At 43.3% G+C, this 18,658-nt stretch overlaps 1 protein-coding gene across 2 annotated transcripts in view; it reads right to left on the reverse strand.

Moving 5' to 3' along the window:
- Nucleotides 1-18,658, reverse strand: part of GADL1 (glutamate decarboxylase like 1) — a 134,821-nt gene that overhangs the window by 37,405 nt on the left and 78,758 nt on the right. Inside the window, exon 15 of one of the 2 annotated variants that reach the window (XM_029071346.1) lies at nucleotides 14,105-14,511. The exons of the other annotated variant lie outside the window; for it this stretch is intronic. Within the exon in view, the coding sequence (XP_028927179.1) occupies nucleotides 14,416-14,511 (96 nt within the window). The 3' untranslated portion in view covers nucleotides 14,105-14,415. Of the gene's footprint in view, nucleotides 1-14,104; nucleotides 14,512-18,658 lie in introns of those variants that run through there. 2 annotated transcript variants of the gene reach the window in all.

Raw genomic sequence — 18,658 nt, forward strand, 5'->3', positions numbered from 1 at the left:
GTCACTTAACTTCTCTCTGCCTCAGTTACCTCATCTGTAAAATGGGGATTAACTGTGAGCCTCACGTGGGACAACCTGATTACCCTGTATCTACCGCAGCACTTAGAAGAGTGCTCTGCACATAGTAAGCGCTTACCAAATACCAACATTATTATTATCTAAGGAAGCAAAGGCCTCCAGAGGCCATTCAATGGCCACTGGGGCCAGGAAGTAAGCAGGAGCGTGGACCAACCCTAAGGGCCAGTTTTCCCTAGGCCAGTAATTCGCTCCTGGGCTCCAGGAGATCTTTGGCTTTGTTGCCTGCCAGAATCTAAAAATTCAAAAAAAAAATTGTTAGTATTTTTCACAAAAGTCTAATACTGATGGTGTTTGTTTAAACGGTCTGTACTTCATAAGTCCTTCACCTAGGGAAGTGGGACAGTGACTAGGGATGAGCAGGCTAGAAGGGAAAGAGGATTGGAAAAGAGTCAACTAGAAACAGACCTGCAAATGCGGAAGTGGAAATTTATATATATATATATATATATATATATATATATATAAATATAAAGAGAGAGGGAGAGAGATAAAGATATTACCTTTTTACCTCACCTGAGCAAGAGTGTTCTACACTGCTAGGCTGATAAATATCTCAGATTTTAGATAGTCTAGAACATTCTTGCTCAGGTGAGGTAAAAAAGTAATTTGTTCCTTCTAGGGATGTTCATCCCCTTGATTCTATTTATTGTTGTTGTTTTTGTCTGTCTCCCCCGATTAGACTGTAAGCTCATCAATGGACTGTATCTGTTGCCGATTTGTACATTCCAAGCACTCAGTACAGTGCTCTGCACATAGTAAGCGCTCAATAAATACTATTGAATGAATGAAGCTCATGGGCAGGGACCACTTCTGCCAATTCTGTTATATTGTGGTCTCCCAAGCGCTTAGTACAGTGCTCTGCACACAGTAACTGTGCAATAAATACGATTGCTTGGACTGTTGCAAAGGGAAGAGAGATTGCTATTTCTCCTTGGTTTAACAGAACTGTAATTAATCTTCCTCTTGTAGATCCACACGCAGAGGTGAATGTCAGGCAGAAGGCGATAATGTGGGATGGGGAAAAATGAAAGGATCTATGCATTTAGAGTTCCAACATCTCATTCCACTCCAAATAATAAAGCACGTCGCCCAGGTGATCATCTAAAACCATTTAAGAAAGCATATTGTGGCATCACAATTTAGAAAATTGCATCGTGAGATTCAGACTTGCGGTAATGGCTGCTCTTTTAACTGGATCGTCTTTAAAGCAAACTATCAGGGCCTAAAGGCAGGTGGCATCTTCAGTGTTCATAGGTAAGACTGTGATCTACTGCCTCGATGATGTGACATTTATGAATGACTTTATAAAATATTGAAAATTCCCCAAAGATTTCTCCCATTACCCATCACGGCAGAAGAAAACTGTTGTCATTGCATGATCTGAAACAATTTGAAATTTGCACTAGTAAAGGATGCATACGAGGCAGGAGCCTCTGTCATTCTGGAATGTACCTCCAATATTTGGGAATTTTTCCTTTAATTCAAGCTGGTGAAATCCTGGACTCTCATCCTTTCAAATCTCCAGTTGAAATATCCTATCTATATACAACCTGTCTTTGACTTTTAGGTTCAGTAAAACCATTTCCCACCCTCTTCAAATGATGCAGAAGGTACTTTTAGGAACTTAACAGGATTTCCAAATGCCTTTCAAAACCTGCGTGAGAGAAAAAGTCAGGGGAGATTTTAATTTAGCTTCTTGAGGAAAGGTTCACTGCATTCTTGTAGATCTAAGCACCGTCTCCTGCCCTCTCCATAAAGAGGTTATATGGATTTGCAGGGTGTGGGGGGTTTCTGCTGAGTTGCTTCAGCTGATGTTTCAGTTAAAGTTTCGCTAAACAACTGTCGGAGGTTTCTCTGTACAGGGCTGCTCTCTCCAGGGCCTACTGAAGATATTTTGGGGCCCTGGGCATGGAAGGCAACTGAACCTCCAGGTGAGAAGCCGAAGTCAGAAATGAAGGGATGTCTAGACGAACGGCACCCAGTGCGATGACAACGGCCCGGGCTAGTCAAAAGGCAGAGCTGGTCTGGCTGTCTCCCGATCTTTGCTTCTGATTATTCATTCATTCAATCCTATTTACTGAGCACTTACTGTGTGCAGAGCATCATACTAAGTGCTTGGGAAAGTACAACATGACAATAAACAGTGACATTCCCTGCCAAACAACAAGCTTACAGTCTGTTGGGGATGGGGACTGGGGGAGGGGGGGGCGGGGTGGGGGAGGGAGAAACAGACATCAATTCAAATCAAATTACAGATATGTACATAAGTGAATCATCGATGGTACTTACTGAGCACTGTACTAAGTGCTTGGGAGAGGACAATACAACAGAGTCGGTAGACAAGCTCCCCACCCAAGATGAGCCTACGGCCTAGAGGGGGAGACGGATATGTGCCCAACAAGAGTAAGTGGGAGGCCAGATAAAACAATCAGGTCAGATGCCCCCATTGAGAGCTCACCTCCTCCAGCAGGCCTTCCCAGACTGAGCCCTTCCTTTCCCTCTGCCTTTTTCCCCTCCCTATTCCCCCTACTCCCTCCCTCTACTCTATCCCCTTCCCACAGCACTTGGGGATATTTATATATATTATTTATTACTCTATTTTACTAATGATGTGTATATATCTACGATTCTATTTATCTTGATGGTATTGATGCCTGACTCCCTGTTCTGTTTTACTGTCTCCCCCTTCTAGACTGTGAGCCCGTCGTTGGGCAGGGATTGACTCTATCTGTTGCCGAACTGTCCATTCCAAGCCCTCAGTACAGTGCTCTGCAGCACTAAGCGCTCAGTAAATACGACCGAATGGATGACTGAATGAATGCCGTCCCTGACCCACATGGGACTCTCGGTCTAAAATGGAGAGAAAATGTGAATTTCATTCTCATTTTACAGATGTGGAAACTGAGGCTAGGGGAAATTAGGTGATTTGCCCAACGTCTCTCGGCAGACAAGTGGCAGAGCTAGGATTGGAGCCACATCCTCTGGCTCCAATCCATGAGACTTCTATGTGTTGACTCCATTTTGCAAGTCACAGCCATTCACGGATCTTGTCCAATAGATTCAACTGAATCTCCCAGTAAAGTTTCACCTTGGAACTTGAGCCCCAGAAATCCCCCCACCAATTGGTAGCTGTCTCCCCACCGATCCTTACTGCCTTTCTTCCTTATTTTAAACAATAATTTACAATATCTTCCAAAAAAAACCAACAAACAGCAGGGGTTGGGGTCTGCTAGGTTATTCTACTTTTCTTCCCCTTTCATCTGAAGTCACCAATAAAATGCTAAAGCAGAGACTTTCGAAACAACTTTCTAACAAAAAGGCGAACGGAAAAGACAAGATGTAGGTCTTCTTTAAGGTTGATGTCAAGTTGATCCGATTTCAAATTTTCTCTACGAAAATGTGACTGGCGGTTCGTGAGATAGAAAAAAATAATGATGTACATTAAAAATATTTATATTCAGAGGGAAAAAGAAAGATGATAAATAGACAATTTTAAAGGAAGGAAGGAAGATACACACTCTGGAGTCATAAGAACCTACAAGTCAGGCAGAGCTAAATGGATTGATGATGAAGAGAGAATTTCCACAATAGCTAAATATTTAAGCTTCATGGAGTGGAAAATATTTGACTGTAACGGGCCAAGAATAAAAAAAATGTAAAAAAACAAAAACTGTGAAATTATACTGCAGACATAAAATCTAAACTGAGAGCTCCAGTAAAAAAAAAAAAAAAGACTTAGCTGACAGAGCAAATTAAGCAATGAGATGCTGACTATGTTTAACAGAGATAAACTGGTAAGTGTAGAAGGTGTAATTACCTAGCGTGTTTTTCTCCAAATGAATTTTAATTCCATGCCGTGAGAGGGCTACCAGAACTGCCAAGTCTAATTTTTTTCTTCTTTGCAAGAACAACAATTCCCTAATAAGCTCATTTAGACTATTTTCAACTGTGCCCTATTAGTGTTGTGATGGGTAATTCTTGAAAAGCTACCAGAAATCACATTACATTAGTGCCATTTCAGCACTAATTATAATGACGTGGTTTTGCTTCTCCAACGGCGCTGGTTGATTCAGGGAGATTTTCAGAGCATAGGTATTTCTCATAATGCTAGTCTTCTATTCTCTGTAAATAGCTTGTAAAATGTTTTCAGCAGAAGTTCATATTATAAACCCAACCAGTTCGAACACTAATGACCCCCAAAAATTGTTCAAGAAAAAATACAAGTAGACTAATTTTAAGATTCCTCCTAGTAGAGAATTTTAAATGTGATTAGAAAGCATTTTCCAGTTAAGTGAAAGTAATTTTACAGATGATTCTAGCATTCCCATATCTGAAAACATGAACTGAGCTCGCTGGTAGGAAAAAATGGTTTTCCTCTCTGAATTCACACTAGAAATTCAAAGGATTGACTGGCACCTTTTTACTTGTAATCATTCTTAGGATGGGTGGATTGCCTTTATTTTCTCTGAAGTGATAATAATAATAATGTTGGTATTTGTTAAGCGCTTACTATGTGCCGAGCACTGTTCTAAGCGCTGGGGTAAACACAGGGAAATCAGGTTTTCCCACGTGGGGCTCACAGTCTTAATCCCCATTTTACAGACGAGGTAACTGAGGCACCGAGAAGTTAAGTGACTTGCCCAAAGTCACACAGCTGACAAGTGGTCGAGCCGGGATTCGTACCCATGAACACTGACTCCAAAGCCCGTGCTCTTTCCACTGAGCCACGCTGTTTCTCAGCGTGGTAGTTACCGTTGCAGACCGGGACCTCGCTTACTAACCTAAACGTTCAACGGTCATATTCAAGTCCATTAAGTCACACTAAATCAAATGATTTAAAAGGTTCTGGCAGATTTCTGAGACTTCACACTTTCGCTACCTATGAATATGATGTCCCAAAAAGGCCGACTTTCCGGGTTAACATCAGACGCACAGGAGAGATGGAGGAGTCGCAGAGTCTCCTTACCAACGTATGTACTCAGGAAGCCTGGAAAGTCTAGAAACACAGTGCTGGTGCAGCGGGCACCAACCCCATATTCCCTCATTTTCCCCGTGGTCTTTCTAAATAGAGGCCGCGATCTCTGAAAGGAGCGAGTCTTAGATGTCATCAGTTAATGAGGGCTTTGGAAGCCGGGATCTCTGGGGGTCTTTTCCTTGTAACTAATTCCTCACGGAACCTAGTATTGGTGGTGGGTGCTCCATTGACCCTGTTGTCCACGACCCAGAGTGAGGGTCTTAATCGTATTTACTGATCGCTTACTGGGTCCAGAGCACCGCACTAAGTATTTGGGACCGAACGACATAACAGAGGGCGTAGACATGTTCCCTGCCCATGAGCTTACAGTCTAGAGAGGGTCTCCCGGAGATCAGTGCATGCTAAAGGACCATCCTCAAAGTTGTTCCTTAGGTGAACTCGTCTGTCCAACTGCCAATCAGCACAAGATATAGAAACACAAACGGCGCTCATTCCCACACCAAAATCTCGATAGGTTTCTTTATCTGTGGAATGATATTCGCTTCAGCGAGTTAGACACTGGGTGAATCGCCCCTAGGAAAATTCTGACAATCTTTCATATTCAATTTTCAAAATAAGATTAACTCTACCTCAAATAAAATCTCTTCTCAGATACGCAACAGCAATCCTATCACCCAAGATACAGGCCGAACCTCTTCCCGTTTGTCAATTAAAAGCAGGGCCATCCACCAGCAAAGCTGGCTATGGCAGTGGTGCAAAATTACTTAGCAGAACTGGAAATCAGAGGATTGATCAATGAAGGCTTAAAAAAAAATACAAATCTTACTGGAGCTGTTTGTTTGGACAAGAAAGAAGGGAAAATTGACACAAAGGCAAGGATTAAAGGAAATGTTACAAGGGGCCTGGTGATCCAGTATAATATTCTCAACTGCTCAAATTAAGGATTAGACAAACTTTCCCAAATTCTCAATCCTGTTCCTAAACTTTGGCTCATTTGGGTGTTTGTTTCCATCCCAGGAGGAATCAAGGAGTCAGAAGGGAGGAAAACTCAAATCACTCCATGTCCCAGCTTACTGCATTTCTGATAAAGAGTTTCCAGAGACTAGAGAGATGGAACTATTGATTGAAGACTTTGTAAGGTCTCTAGACTCTGAGAATGTTGTGGGCAGGGAACCTGTCTTCCAACTCTGTTGTACTCTCCCAGGTGCTTAGCACGGTGCCCTGCACACAGTAAGCGCTCCCTAAATACCAACGATTGATTGCGGAGGTGAGAAGATTTTATCTGCAAATAAAATATTCAGAGGGAAGCCATCCTCATCTTTCTCTTAAATATATCAATTTTCCCATTCGATGCTGTGTGCATTTTTCAGGCTCATTCAATTCCTGCAAACTGATTTGTGAAATTACCATTCCAGTAACCTTTCCAGGAGTCACTGTGTCCTCCAATTTTAACTTGTCATTCTTTTTCCATTGGCAAGCTTCTGAAGTCACTGGTAAAGCGCTACTGTAGTGTTAAGACTTTTAATGTCTGTCTATCTAATAATAAATGAAGTCCTACAAGCATCCAATGAAGTAAAATCAAATTAGAGAGCCTGAAACATAAATGTCATGGCTTTCCAATTTTCTCATCTGGCACTGTGAGTGTGGACATGCGGGAACAATATATTCGATTTCATTAACTTCTGGTTTAATCAGTTCATATCTGAAAAAAACAACCCACCACCACCAACAAAAAACATGCCAATGCATTTACACAATCAAAATTACCTGGAGAGTGAGTGTGACTAATTACTAATCAGTGATTCCTAAAGCAGATGACAAAAAAAGAGCTGTTATAAAATCCATTTGGCACAGGAAAAATGAAGTTTCTTTTAGAGAACAGGAGTCTCTTAAAATGACAAGACAAATGAATCCTAATATTCTATTTATGCTCATTTTACAAATTTTTAAGTCTTTCTAATTGTTTTCTATGGCTGCCTGTACTGAGATTTCATACCACGCAATGGGAAAATGCTGCTCTTATGATGCTAAAGATCATTCTTCACAAAGAAAAGAGGAGAATATGGCTATGATCTATCAAAGCTTCCCCAAAAAGTTCAGTGGCAATTAGCGAGGAAAATATTCACTTACCGTCTGTCGACCTGAGAGACCGCAACGGCTACATTGATTGAGTAGATGTGGGGCTTACTGACAAAAGAGGTTGCTAAATATTTTCTCCAAACCCTAGACATCCTGGCACACAAAGAAATTTTCCATTAGCTTAAAGGTTTAGGATTGTGTTTTCTGAATCTGAAGGGTGGATTTACTCTAGTGAAATAGTGAAGTATTTAAATGTGGATATTGGGAAAGAGGGCGTCTGTGGTGCTTTTTCTGCATCACCCTTGTTCCACAGCATCCCCTCCATTCTAGTCTGTATCCTTTAAAGCAGAGAATGCCCATCATTTTTAAATGGCTAGCGTTCACAATTGCAGACTGTAATGCAGCTGCTAAACTCATCGACACTAAATCTATTGTGCGTTTGGAAGGAGAAAAATCATTTTCAGACACGAAAACAAACTGTAAGTCAAACTTTTATAGGCTGGCAGAAAGGACACGGGCCTGGGAGTCAGAGGACTTGGGCTCTAATCCCAGACCCTGCCACTTGTCTGCTGTGTGGCCTTGGGCAAGTCACTTCACTTCTCTGTGCCTCAGTTTCCTCACCCGTAAAACGGGGATTAAGACTTTTACCTCTGTTTGGGACATGGAGTGTGCCCGGCACATTGTAAGAGCTTAACAAATATCATTAAAAGGAACAAGGCAAAAACAAAACAAAAAACCTCTAAGTACACTATACAAATGTATTCCTCAGTATTTGCATTTACCCGTAAAATGGATCAAAATCACTCAGTTTTTAAAATAGTCCCCTAAAGTAAAATAGATAAAGGAAGAATGTGCTAAATACATATTCTATCTTTCAAACAAGCCTAAAATATCTTTTCGGGGGGCAATCTCTCTTCTCAAAAAAATCAACCGATGAAGCTTCTGTGAAATACTGTATCTGAAATGATCTTAAATGATGTTTTAGTTGCCAATTTAAAAGAAAACACATATTTACAGATGTTTCATATTTCACAAAAGTGATTTACCGCCGAAATTTGTACAGATGGCTAACTATAAGGAAATTCTAAATGTAACTATAATTTTGCTTAATATTGTACATTACCATTCTCCACTTGTCACATTTGCTAGGCCTTAGACATCCTTTCTGAACAACGGCAATAGGATTTCTGCTGCAAATAACGCAGACTCTTTGCTGGTCTTCATTCTACATGCAAACACATTTTTTTAACACAATTTGTTAAGTACTTACTATGTGCCAGGCACTATACTAAGCGCTGGGGTACACGCAAGTTAATCAGGTTGGACCCAATCCCCATCCCACGTGGGGCTCACAGTCTTAATCACTGAGCTCGGCACATAGTAAGCACTTAACAAATACATTATTTACAGATTATTATTATTTACAGATGAGGTAAGTGAAGCCCAGACAAATTAAAGTGACTTTCCCAAGGTCACAAGCAGATATGTGGTGGAGCCAGATTGGAAACCACGTCCCGATTCCCAGACCCGCACTTTATCCATTAGGCCTCGCCGCTTCTCTAAAATAGGGTCCACTGTGTGTATTTTCATTACCCTCTCTCTCCTGATTTTTGCATTTTTCAAGCGGTATAATTTCCAGCTTTCAAAAATCAATCAAACCAAGATATCGGTTGAACAAAGGGAAGAGCTGACTTTAGCCTCGACGGTCCTCTCAGTGTATGTGACTGAGCGTTTGGCCTCTTTGCATCATAGCTTTCCAATAAATCCACAGATTTATTCCATAAAACTCAGAAAGGTTTTCCCATAGAACCTTAAATTCTAGATCTTTGAAACTGCGCACTAAACACCAAAAGCTCTTTCATGGATTTCTGATTCATTCAATAGTATTTACTGAGCTGTGCAGAGCACCGTACTAAGCGCTTGGAATGTAAAATTCGGCAACAGATAGAGACAATCCCTCCCCAGTGATTGGCTCACGGTCTAATCTTCAAATGCAAATAGATTTCAGGTTAATTTGATGCCCTGTGGCAATTTTCTAAAATGCAACTTGAGATCTCTCGCCTACTAAAGTAAAGCTATGAGTGATGTTTAATAGCATTCTAAACTTCATACCAAAAATATTAAGCTTGATTTTTTTTACATATCTGAGGTCAGATTGCTAAAAACTGTCCATCTTTACCTCAGAAAAAATCTGCTCCTGGATTTAATAATAATTATTATTATGGTATTTGTTAAGCACTCACTATGTGCCAAGCACTGTTCTAAGCGCCGGGATAGACACAGGCTAATCAGGTTGTCCCACGTGGGGCTCACACTTTTAATCCCCATTTTACAGATGAGGTAACTGAGGCACAGAGAAGTGAAGTGACTTGCCCAAGGTCAGAGAGCAGATGAGCGGCGGAGGCGGGATTAGAACCCATATTGAATCATCATTTAAGAGGCTTCAGCAGCACCAAAGTTTACTGATTACAAACATACCCTTGTTTCTAAGAGTATATGATTGCTTCCAATATACAATATACTTCAGGAGGAGCAGCGTGGCTCAGTGGAAAGAGCACGGGATTGGGAGTCAGAGGTCATGGGTTCGAATCCCGGCTCTGCCACTTGTCAGCTGTGTGACTGGGGGCAAGTCATTTAACTTATCTCTGCCTCAGTTCCCTCGTCTGTAAAATGGGGATGAAGACTGTGAGCCTCATGTGGGACAACCTAATTACCCTGTATACCCCAGGGCTTAGAACAGTGCTCTGCACATAGTAAGCGCTTAATAAATACCAAGATTATTACAAAATCACATCAAATCACTTACAAAAGTCTGTTAAAATACACTGCTACTGAAACACTAATCATACGAAGTTATGAAACGAAGTACCGAAAAACAGCACATCTCTTTCATTCATTCATTCATTCATTCATTCAATAGTATTTATTGAGTGCTTACTATGTGCACAGCACTGTACTAAGCGCTTGGAATGTGCAAATCGGTAACAGAGACAGTCCCAGCCCTTTGATGGGCTTACAGTCTTTTAATTTCCTGAGAAGCATTCCTTCTCTCTCTTGGCTGTTGTGGGATTAACCTTTCCAAGATGCTTCCTTTCCTAGAAGCAGCGTGGCTCAATGGAAAGAGCCTGGGCTTGGGAGTCAGAGGTCATGGGTTCGAATCCCGGCTCTGCCACTTGTCAGCTGTGTGACTGTGGGCAAGTCACTTCACTTCTCTGGGACTCAGTTACCTCATCTGTAAAATGGAGATTAACTGTGAGCCTCGAGAAGCAGCGTGGCTCAGTGGAAAGAGCCCGGGCTTTGGAGTCAGGGCTCATGAGTTCGAATCCCAGCTCTGCCACTTGTCGGCTGTGTGACTGTGGGCAAGTCACTTAACTTCTCTGTGCCTCAGCTCCCTCATCTGTAAAATGGGGATGAAGACTGTGAGCCCCACGTGGGACAGCCTGATTCCCCTATGTCTACCCCAGCGCTTGGAACAGTGCTCGGCACATAGTAAGCGCTTAACAAATACCAACATTATTATTATTACGTGGGACAACCTGATTACGCTGTATCTACCCCAGCGTTTAGAACAGTGCTCTGCACATAGTAAGCGCTTAACAAATACCAACATTATTATTATTATATTGGCACCTCTCTTTACTTCCACAAAGCTAGAATCTTCTCTGTGAAGTAGGGCTCTACGTGGATGAAGGAGAGTCGCGCAGAGAGGCTCGGAGGGAGACGGCAATTCAGCCTTCGTTAGTTGGCCTGCCTTTCGTTCTAGAGCCGAACATCGAGTCGCGAGCCAGGTTCAATCTACGCCATCTAAGGGGGGTTGCGACTCGCTTACGTGAAATGTTAGTACTTGAGAGACCCCTCTCTAAAGGATTCTTCCTTACCTGGATGCCTTTTTAGATCTCCAGGTTTTCATGTGGACTCACTGGCGGCCGTCCTATTAATGTTTTAATAATATCAACGTTTTAAAAATGTTGAATGTTTATTAATTAAAGTCACTTTAGGTGTATAAAATAAAGGAGAAAAGAAAACCACTAGGGGGCATATGAGGCATTTAGAAAAGGCACCGAGTTAAAAAACGGAAGGAAAAGGATCCATCTACTGCAGGATGAAGGCGACGTCTCTCATTTCGAAAAACAGCCAAAACCCCAAGGCAACGGCGGCGTTTGGCCTCTTTGCATCATAGCCTTCCAATTCCTAATAGGTTTCCTTCTGTCTTAAAAGCGCACGCAAGAAAAGCAGGAATCCTAACTTCAATCTGAGTAGTGGGGCACCCAGCGAAAACACGACGCACCGTTGGGGGTTATACGACGGTGGCATAAAAGACAGAGCTAATGCCTTTCCCCCTCGATACTTGTCTCCCCCCACCCACTGGGGCTTCAATTTATGTCAAGAAAAACAATTCTGCCTATTGGGCTTTAGGTTTTAAGGGCCAAAAGAACAGGTAGTAAGCGCTTAACAAACACCATTTAAAAAAAGTCTTCTCCAACAGACGATCACTCTCCTCATTTTCAAAGCCGTATTAAAATATCTCCTTCAAGAGGCCACCGTTGATTAAACCCTCGTTTCCTCTCCTCCCACTCCCCTCTACATCACTCTTTCTCTTGGATTTGCACCCTTTATTCACCCCACCCTCATCCCCACAGCGCTTACGGGCACATCTGAAATTTATGTACGCGTATTAACGTCTCTCCCTCCAGACTGCAAGCTTGTTGTGGGCAGGGCGTGTGACCGCCAACTCCGTTGTACGCTCCCAAGCGTTTAGTACACTGCTAGTGCTACATGAATCTGATTGATTGACCAACTACAAGAATGGCAGATGAGCCTCTCTCCTGAGATTTGAGGAGAGAGAACTTTTGCAAAAGGAATTGACTTGTCACGGTGGTTTGAAAGAGCGCCATTTCCCCTCTCTCATCCCTAGCAGTCATCTTGCCACTGGAGCATGGCGTGCAAGGGGGGGAGTGATGATATTTTCTGTTAGGAATGACAACGACTGAGCCTTGCTCTTGCAACTTCAGGGTAGAGAACCTCTTTTTTTCTTTTTCAACGGCATTTGTTAAATGTTTCCGACGAGCCAGGAACTGTACAAAGCACTGGAGTAGATACAAGCTAATCAGGCAGGACCTCATCCATGTCTCAGAACCTGTGTGAAGGAATGGATTTTGATGGAGGTCGGCACAGGTCCCCTTGCCATCTGCCATCCCTGCCCATAATAATGTTGGTATTTGTTAAGCGCTTGCTATGTGCAGAGCACTGTTCTAAGCGCTGGGGGAGATATAGGGCAATCAGGTTGTCCCACGTGAGGCTCACAGTTCATCCCCATTTTACAGATGAGGTAACTGAGGCCCAGGGAAGAGAGGTGACTTGCCCACCGTCACACAGCTGACAAGTGGCAGAGCTGGGAGTCGGATCCATGACCTCTGACTCCCAAGCCCGGGCTCTTTCCACTGAGCCACCCTGCTTCCCCAACGCATCATATACCTGGTGGGCCACGGAGTACAGGATTTAGTAGGACAGGGATGCAGCATATTGCCAAGTGAAGCAATGTGGCTTAGCGGAGAGAGACCGGGCTGGGGAGTCAGAGGTCGTGGTTTCTAATCCCGGCTCCGCCACTTGTCAGCTGTGTGACTTTGAGCAAGTCACTTAACTTTTCTGTGCTTCATTTACCTCATCTGCAAAATGGGGATCAAGGCTGTGAACCCCAAGCGGAAAAACCTAATGACCTTGTCTCTCCCAGTGCTTAGAACAGTGTTTGGAACATAGTAAGCGCTCAACAAATATCAACAATATTATTGCTATTATTATTAAGTGCATGCAAAGGTTTATTTATGTAGAGAATCCATCAATGGCTGAAATGAGCCCAGCATAATCCTGATTCTGCCTGTTCATGGGTTCGAATCCCGGCTCTGCCACTTGTCAGCTGTGTGACTCTGGGCAAGTCACTTAACTTCTCTGTGCCTCAGTTACCTCATCTGTAAAATGGGGATTAACTGTGAGCCTCACGTGGGACAACCTGATGACCCTGTATCTACCCCAGCACTTAGAACAGGGCTGTGCACATAGTAAGCGCTTAACAAATACCAACGTTATTCATTATTATTATTATTCTGAGCCACAGTCATGACACAGGAGGTGGTGAACTTGATTTTCCTTTCTTTTAATGGTACTATTTGTCAAGCACTGATCTGTGGGATAGATAGAAGTTAATTAGGTCAAACATAGTCCCGTCCTACATTGGGCTCACAGCCTAAGTAAGAGGGACAACAGGTATTTAATCCCCATTTTGCAGTTGAGGAAACTGAGGCGCAGAAGGAGTGAAGTGACTTCCCCAAGTTCACCCAGCAAGCAATTTGGCAGTGCCAGGATTAGAAGCCAAGTCCTCTGACTCTCAGGCCCGTGTTCTTTCCTATAGCCCAGAATCTTTTTCTTCTTTTGACAAGAGAAGACACGGAGAGGAAGCAGTCACACGACTTCCATTCCAAACAGTAACTACGGCACAGCCCAACTTGGAGAGGATACCAACACACAGGTCTTGGAAATAGGCGTGGATATTAAAACCCACCCATGCCGGGCGGCAGCAGGACGGGAGAGAGTTGAGGGCGGAGACTCGATCTGACTGCGCGGAACGGAGCGGTGATAAACCACTTCCGGATTTTGACCAAGAAAACTCTCCGGATCCACTACCGGAACGATTGCCAACAGAAGTGGGGCGTTCTGGGAGAGCTGTGCCCATGGCGTCGCTATGGGTCGGAGACGACCGGGCGGCGTGAGACAGGATGCCCAAAGTCTAAAGCGAACCTCCTTGAGGAGGAGCGGATAGGGCTTGCGTTGGCGCGACTGAACTCTTCCCAGATTCTGCTGCTTCTGTCGCTGGGGTTATTAATCAGCCACCTTTCATGAACACCACTAAATTTTTACTAAAGGTATTTAGAATATCACAACTTATATTACTGAATATAATAAAACAACAAACCTATCATCGCTTCTAAAAGATTTATTCTTCCGCTGTCGCAGTGAAAAGGGCTCGCTTTTATAAATGACTAGCATTAGTCACAAATCTGCATGTCGGCAAAAAAAGGCAGAACATTTTTCTATATGTGAATGGAGAGAACATATTTATGTAAGAAATCACAAACCATGTTAATTCAAAAAGGCAAACTGCACTGGAATAATACAGATCCAATCAAAAAATGCCAAGAGAATAAAAGATCTTTGGCATTTGCCAGGGTGAATAGTTTTTGTGGTTGCGACCCTAACTGACTTATCTTTTCACTCCACTCCTTTTTTCCTCAACTTCTCACAATTCTCCTTCCTCTTGTCTTCAAACTCCTACCAGGCCACAAAATCATTTTTGGATCATCTGTTCCGGGGAAGAATTTTACCTGCTGTTCAGAGAGAAATGGTTTGGCAAGTCAATAGGTCTCCACAAGATTTCTGGTAGCCTGCAATGACTTCCAGCAATGACTTCACTAGTTTATGTGGGGTTTTTTATTTTTTATTTTTGGCCTGAGCATGATTTTCTCATTAAGAATTGTGTTTTTCCTTACAAGGGAGACAATTTAGTGTTGTAGTAAACTAAATGGCAACCAAATAACCCCTGAAAGAGTTGATGCCCCTCTCCAAGCTCCAAATTCAGAGCCAGGGAATATCGCAGGCCTGTGGAAAATTTGGGTGCCTTGGCTCTGGGTTCTAAATTCTTGAGGGAAGTCAGTCTGAATCAGCATATCAAAGCCATTTTAGGTTTACTCATTCGTTACGATTCCCCTGCTCAGATAAACCCTAAAATAAATTCCAAGGGTATTTTAGCAGGATCAGTTGGTAATTTGTACATATTCTTCCAGCATGGCAGAAAAAAAATACTGTAAATCAAAAATATGTATATTGCACCGAAAGACAAAATGAAGAAATGCCAAATGTGTTAAGATACTTTCTTTAAGGCAGGACCAAAAAGAAAAATCACTTGCACTCCAGAAGCCCCTGGTAGAATCATCCCCATCCAGGCTAAATCGATCAGCGGTATTGATTGAGCACTTGCTGTGTGCGGGACGCTTGGGAGAGTACAATACGGCAGAGTTGGTAGATGCATTCTATGTGCCAATTCTACGCTAAATGGGCCTAAATAATAATAATGATAATAATAATAATAATGTTGGTATTTGTTAAGCGCTTACTCTGTGCAGAGCACTGTTCTAAGCGCTGGAGTGGATACAGGGTAATCAGGTTGTCCCACATGAGGCTCACAGTCTTAATCCTCACTTTACAGATGAGGTAACTGAGGCACAGAGAAGTTAAGTGACTTGCCCACAGTCACACAGCTGGCAAGTGGCAGAGAGGGGATTCAAACCTATGACCTCTGACTCCAAATCTCGGGTTCTTTTCACTGAGCCACGCTGTCCTCCCAAGCCCACCACCTGGATAAATATTCCTGTTCACATTATCCCCAGGGCCCGGAATTCCCTTCCCCCTCAAATCCCTCCCCCAAGGCCATTCATTCATTCAATAGTATTTATTGAGCGCTTACTATGTGCAGAGCACTGTACTAAGCGCTTGGAATGAACAAATCGGTAACAGATAGAGACAGTCCCTGCCATATGACGGGCTTACAGTCTAATCGGGGGAGACGGACGGACAAGAACAATAGCAATAAATAGACTCAAGGGGATGAACATCTCATTGAGACAATAGCAAATAAATAGAATCAAGGAACTCCCTTCCCCCTCACATCCCCCCGACTGTCTTCCCCACGTTTAAAACCCTCCTAAAATCCCATTTCCTCCACCAAGCCTTAACTGCCTATATTATCGACTCTGAATCTTATCAACCCTCGGTGGCCTCTTAAATGCTTGTATTTACCTATGCCCAAACTCACTACTTATGTAGATCTTTAATAGGACTAAACATTCCATTTTATTCATTCTGTTCCTACTTGTATTTCTTCGGGAAGCAGCATGGCGCAGTGGAAAGAGCACGGGCTTTGGAGTCAGGGCTCATGAGTTCGAATCCCAGCTCTGCCACTTGTCGGCTGTGTGACTGTGGGCGAGTCACTTAACTTCTCTGGGCCTCAGTTCCCTCATCTGTAAAATGGGGATGAAGACTGTGAGCCCCACGTGGGACAACCTGATTCCCCTGTGTCTACCCCAGCGCTTAGAACAGTGCTCTGCACATAGTAAGCGCTTAACAAATGCCAACATTATTATGTCTTTCTCCCCTTTTCTACTGTGAATATTTCTACGCCTATCTCCCCCTATTAGACTCTAAGTTTCCGGTGGGCTCATTATGGGCAGGGAACATTCCTGCTAATTTTGCTGTACTCTCTTAAGCGCTTAGAACAGTACTCTGCATATAATAATAACGATGGCATTTGTTAAGCGCTTACTATGTGCAAAGCACCGTTCTAAGCGCTGGAGAGGATACAAGGTGATCAGGTTGTTCCGAATGGGGCTCGCAGTCTTAATCCCCATTTTACAGATGAGGTAACTGAGGCGCAGAGGAATTAAGTAACTTGCATATAGTAAGTGTTCAATAAATACCATTTATTGACTGACTGCGGGAAGATATCACATCTTGTCCTCCTGCTGTATATCCCATAGATACTTACATAGCCCTACAGTGCCACTCATGAAGGCAGCATTAGCTTTGAGCAAGGACCTTCTTATATCTTGTGATTGGGAAGAGTCGGTCTAAATACGCTGCCTGCCGGCTTGAAATGCCACTACTTTAGCAATTCTAAACAGCCAAGGGGAAGCCGTGTGGCCCTAGCGGAAAGAGCACGGGCCCGGGAGTCAGAGGACCTGGGTTCTAATTCCAGCTCCATCACTCGCCTGCTGTGTGACCTTGAGCAAGTCAGTTCACTTCTCTCTGCTTCGGTTACCTCACCTGTAAAACGGGGAGTAAATCCTCCCCCCTCCAATTTGAGACTGAGTCCCGCGTTTTTGTATCTACCCAGGGCACAGTATAGTGCCTGGCACATCCTAAGCACTTAACAACCATTTTAAAAAACAATAACAACAAAAGGAATCAACACGAGGGCACTGTATATATTTTTATTACCTTATTTAATTTGTTAATGAGATGTACATCCCCTCGATTCTATTTATTGCTATTGTTTTTGTCTGTCTCCCCCGATTAGACCGTAAGCCCGTCAATAGGCAGGGATTGTCTCTATCTGTTGCCGAATTGTCCATTCCAAGCGCTTAGCACATAGTAAGCGCTCAATAAATACTTTTGAATGAATTATAAGAAAATGGGAGAAACACCATTTAGTGGAAAGAGCATGGATCTGGGAGTTAGGAGACCCGGATTTTGGTCTCAGCTCTGTCACGGTTCTATTGTGTGACCTTGACCCAGGTGCTTAACTACCCCGTGCCTGCGTCCTCATCTATAAAACGGGAATAATAATCATAACGGCATTTGCTAAGCGCTTACCATGTGCCAAGCACTGCTCTAAGCGCTGGGGTAGATACAAGGTTATCAGGTTGTCCCACGTGGGGCTCACAGTCTCAATCCCCATTTTACAGATGAGGTCACTGAGGCAGAGAGAAGTTAAGTGATTTGCCCAAAGTCACACGGCTGACAAGTGGTGGAGCCGGGATTAGAACCCACGACCTCTGACTCTCGAGCCTGTGCTCTTTCCACTAAGCCACGTTGCTTCGCTTAGGAGATACTTGCTCACTCAGATTGTGAGCACCGTATTGGACAAGAACTGTGCCCAACCTATTTTATAATCCAACACAGTGCTCGTCACACAGTAAACGCTTGATGAACGGCATATCTAAGGTTATGGGGTGACAGCTGTGGGGAATATAGATTTTGAGCCCCTTGAGAGGCAGGCTCTGTGTCATGCCTCAGTGGAAAGAGCCCAGGCTTGGGAGTCGGAGGTCACGGGTTCGAATCCCGGCTCTGCCACTTGTCAGCTGTGTGACTGTGGGCAAGTCATTTCACTTCTCTGTGCCTCAGTTACCTCATCTGTAAAATGGGGATTAAGGCTGTGAGCCTCCCGTGGGACAACCTGATTACCCTGTATCTACCCCAGCACTTAGAATAGTGCTCTGCACATAGTAAGCGCTTAACAAATACCAACATTTTAGAGAAGCAGCGTGGCTCAGTGGAAAGAGCAGGGGCTTGGGAGTCAGAGGTCATGGGTTCGAATTCTGGCTCTGCCACTTGTCAACTGTGGGCAAGTCACTTCACTTCTCTGGGCCTCAGTTACCTCATCTGTAAAATGGGCATTAAGACTGTGAGCCTCACGTGGGACAACCTGATTACCTTGTATCTACCCCAGAGCTTAGAAAAGTGCTCGGTACATAGTAAGCGCTTAACAACTGTCAACATTATTACCTTTATACTTTTTCTTAGCGGTCGGCACAGGGCTTTACACAGAGTAAATGCTTAATACATATTATTACTGCTACTCCAGTTTCAATCACAGGAGAGCATTTCCAAAGGATGGATAATTTGGATTTATCCTCAGTAGATCCAAACCGATTAAATCGGAGGAATGCCTCTTTATTATCACATGAGAATCATCACCCT

The sequence above is a fragment of the Ornithorhynchus anatinus genome, chromosome 8, assembly GCF_004115215.2.
Source record: "Ornithorhynchus anatinus isolate Pmale09 chromosome 8, mOrnAna1.pri.v4, whole genome shotgun sequence".
In the NCBI taxonomy this organism is placed as follows: Eukaryota; Metazoa; Chordata; class Mammalia; order Monotremata; family Ornithorhynchidae; genus Ornithorhynchus; species Ornithorhynchus anatinus.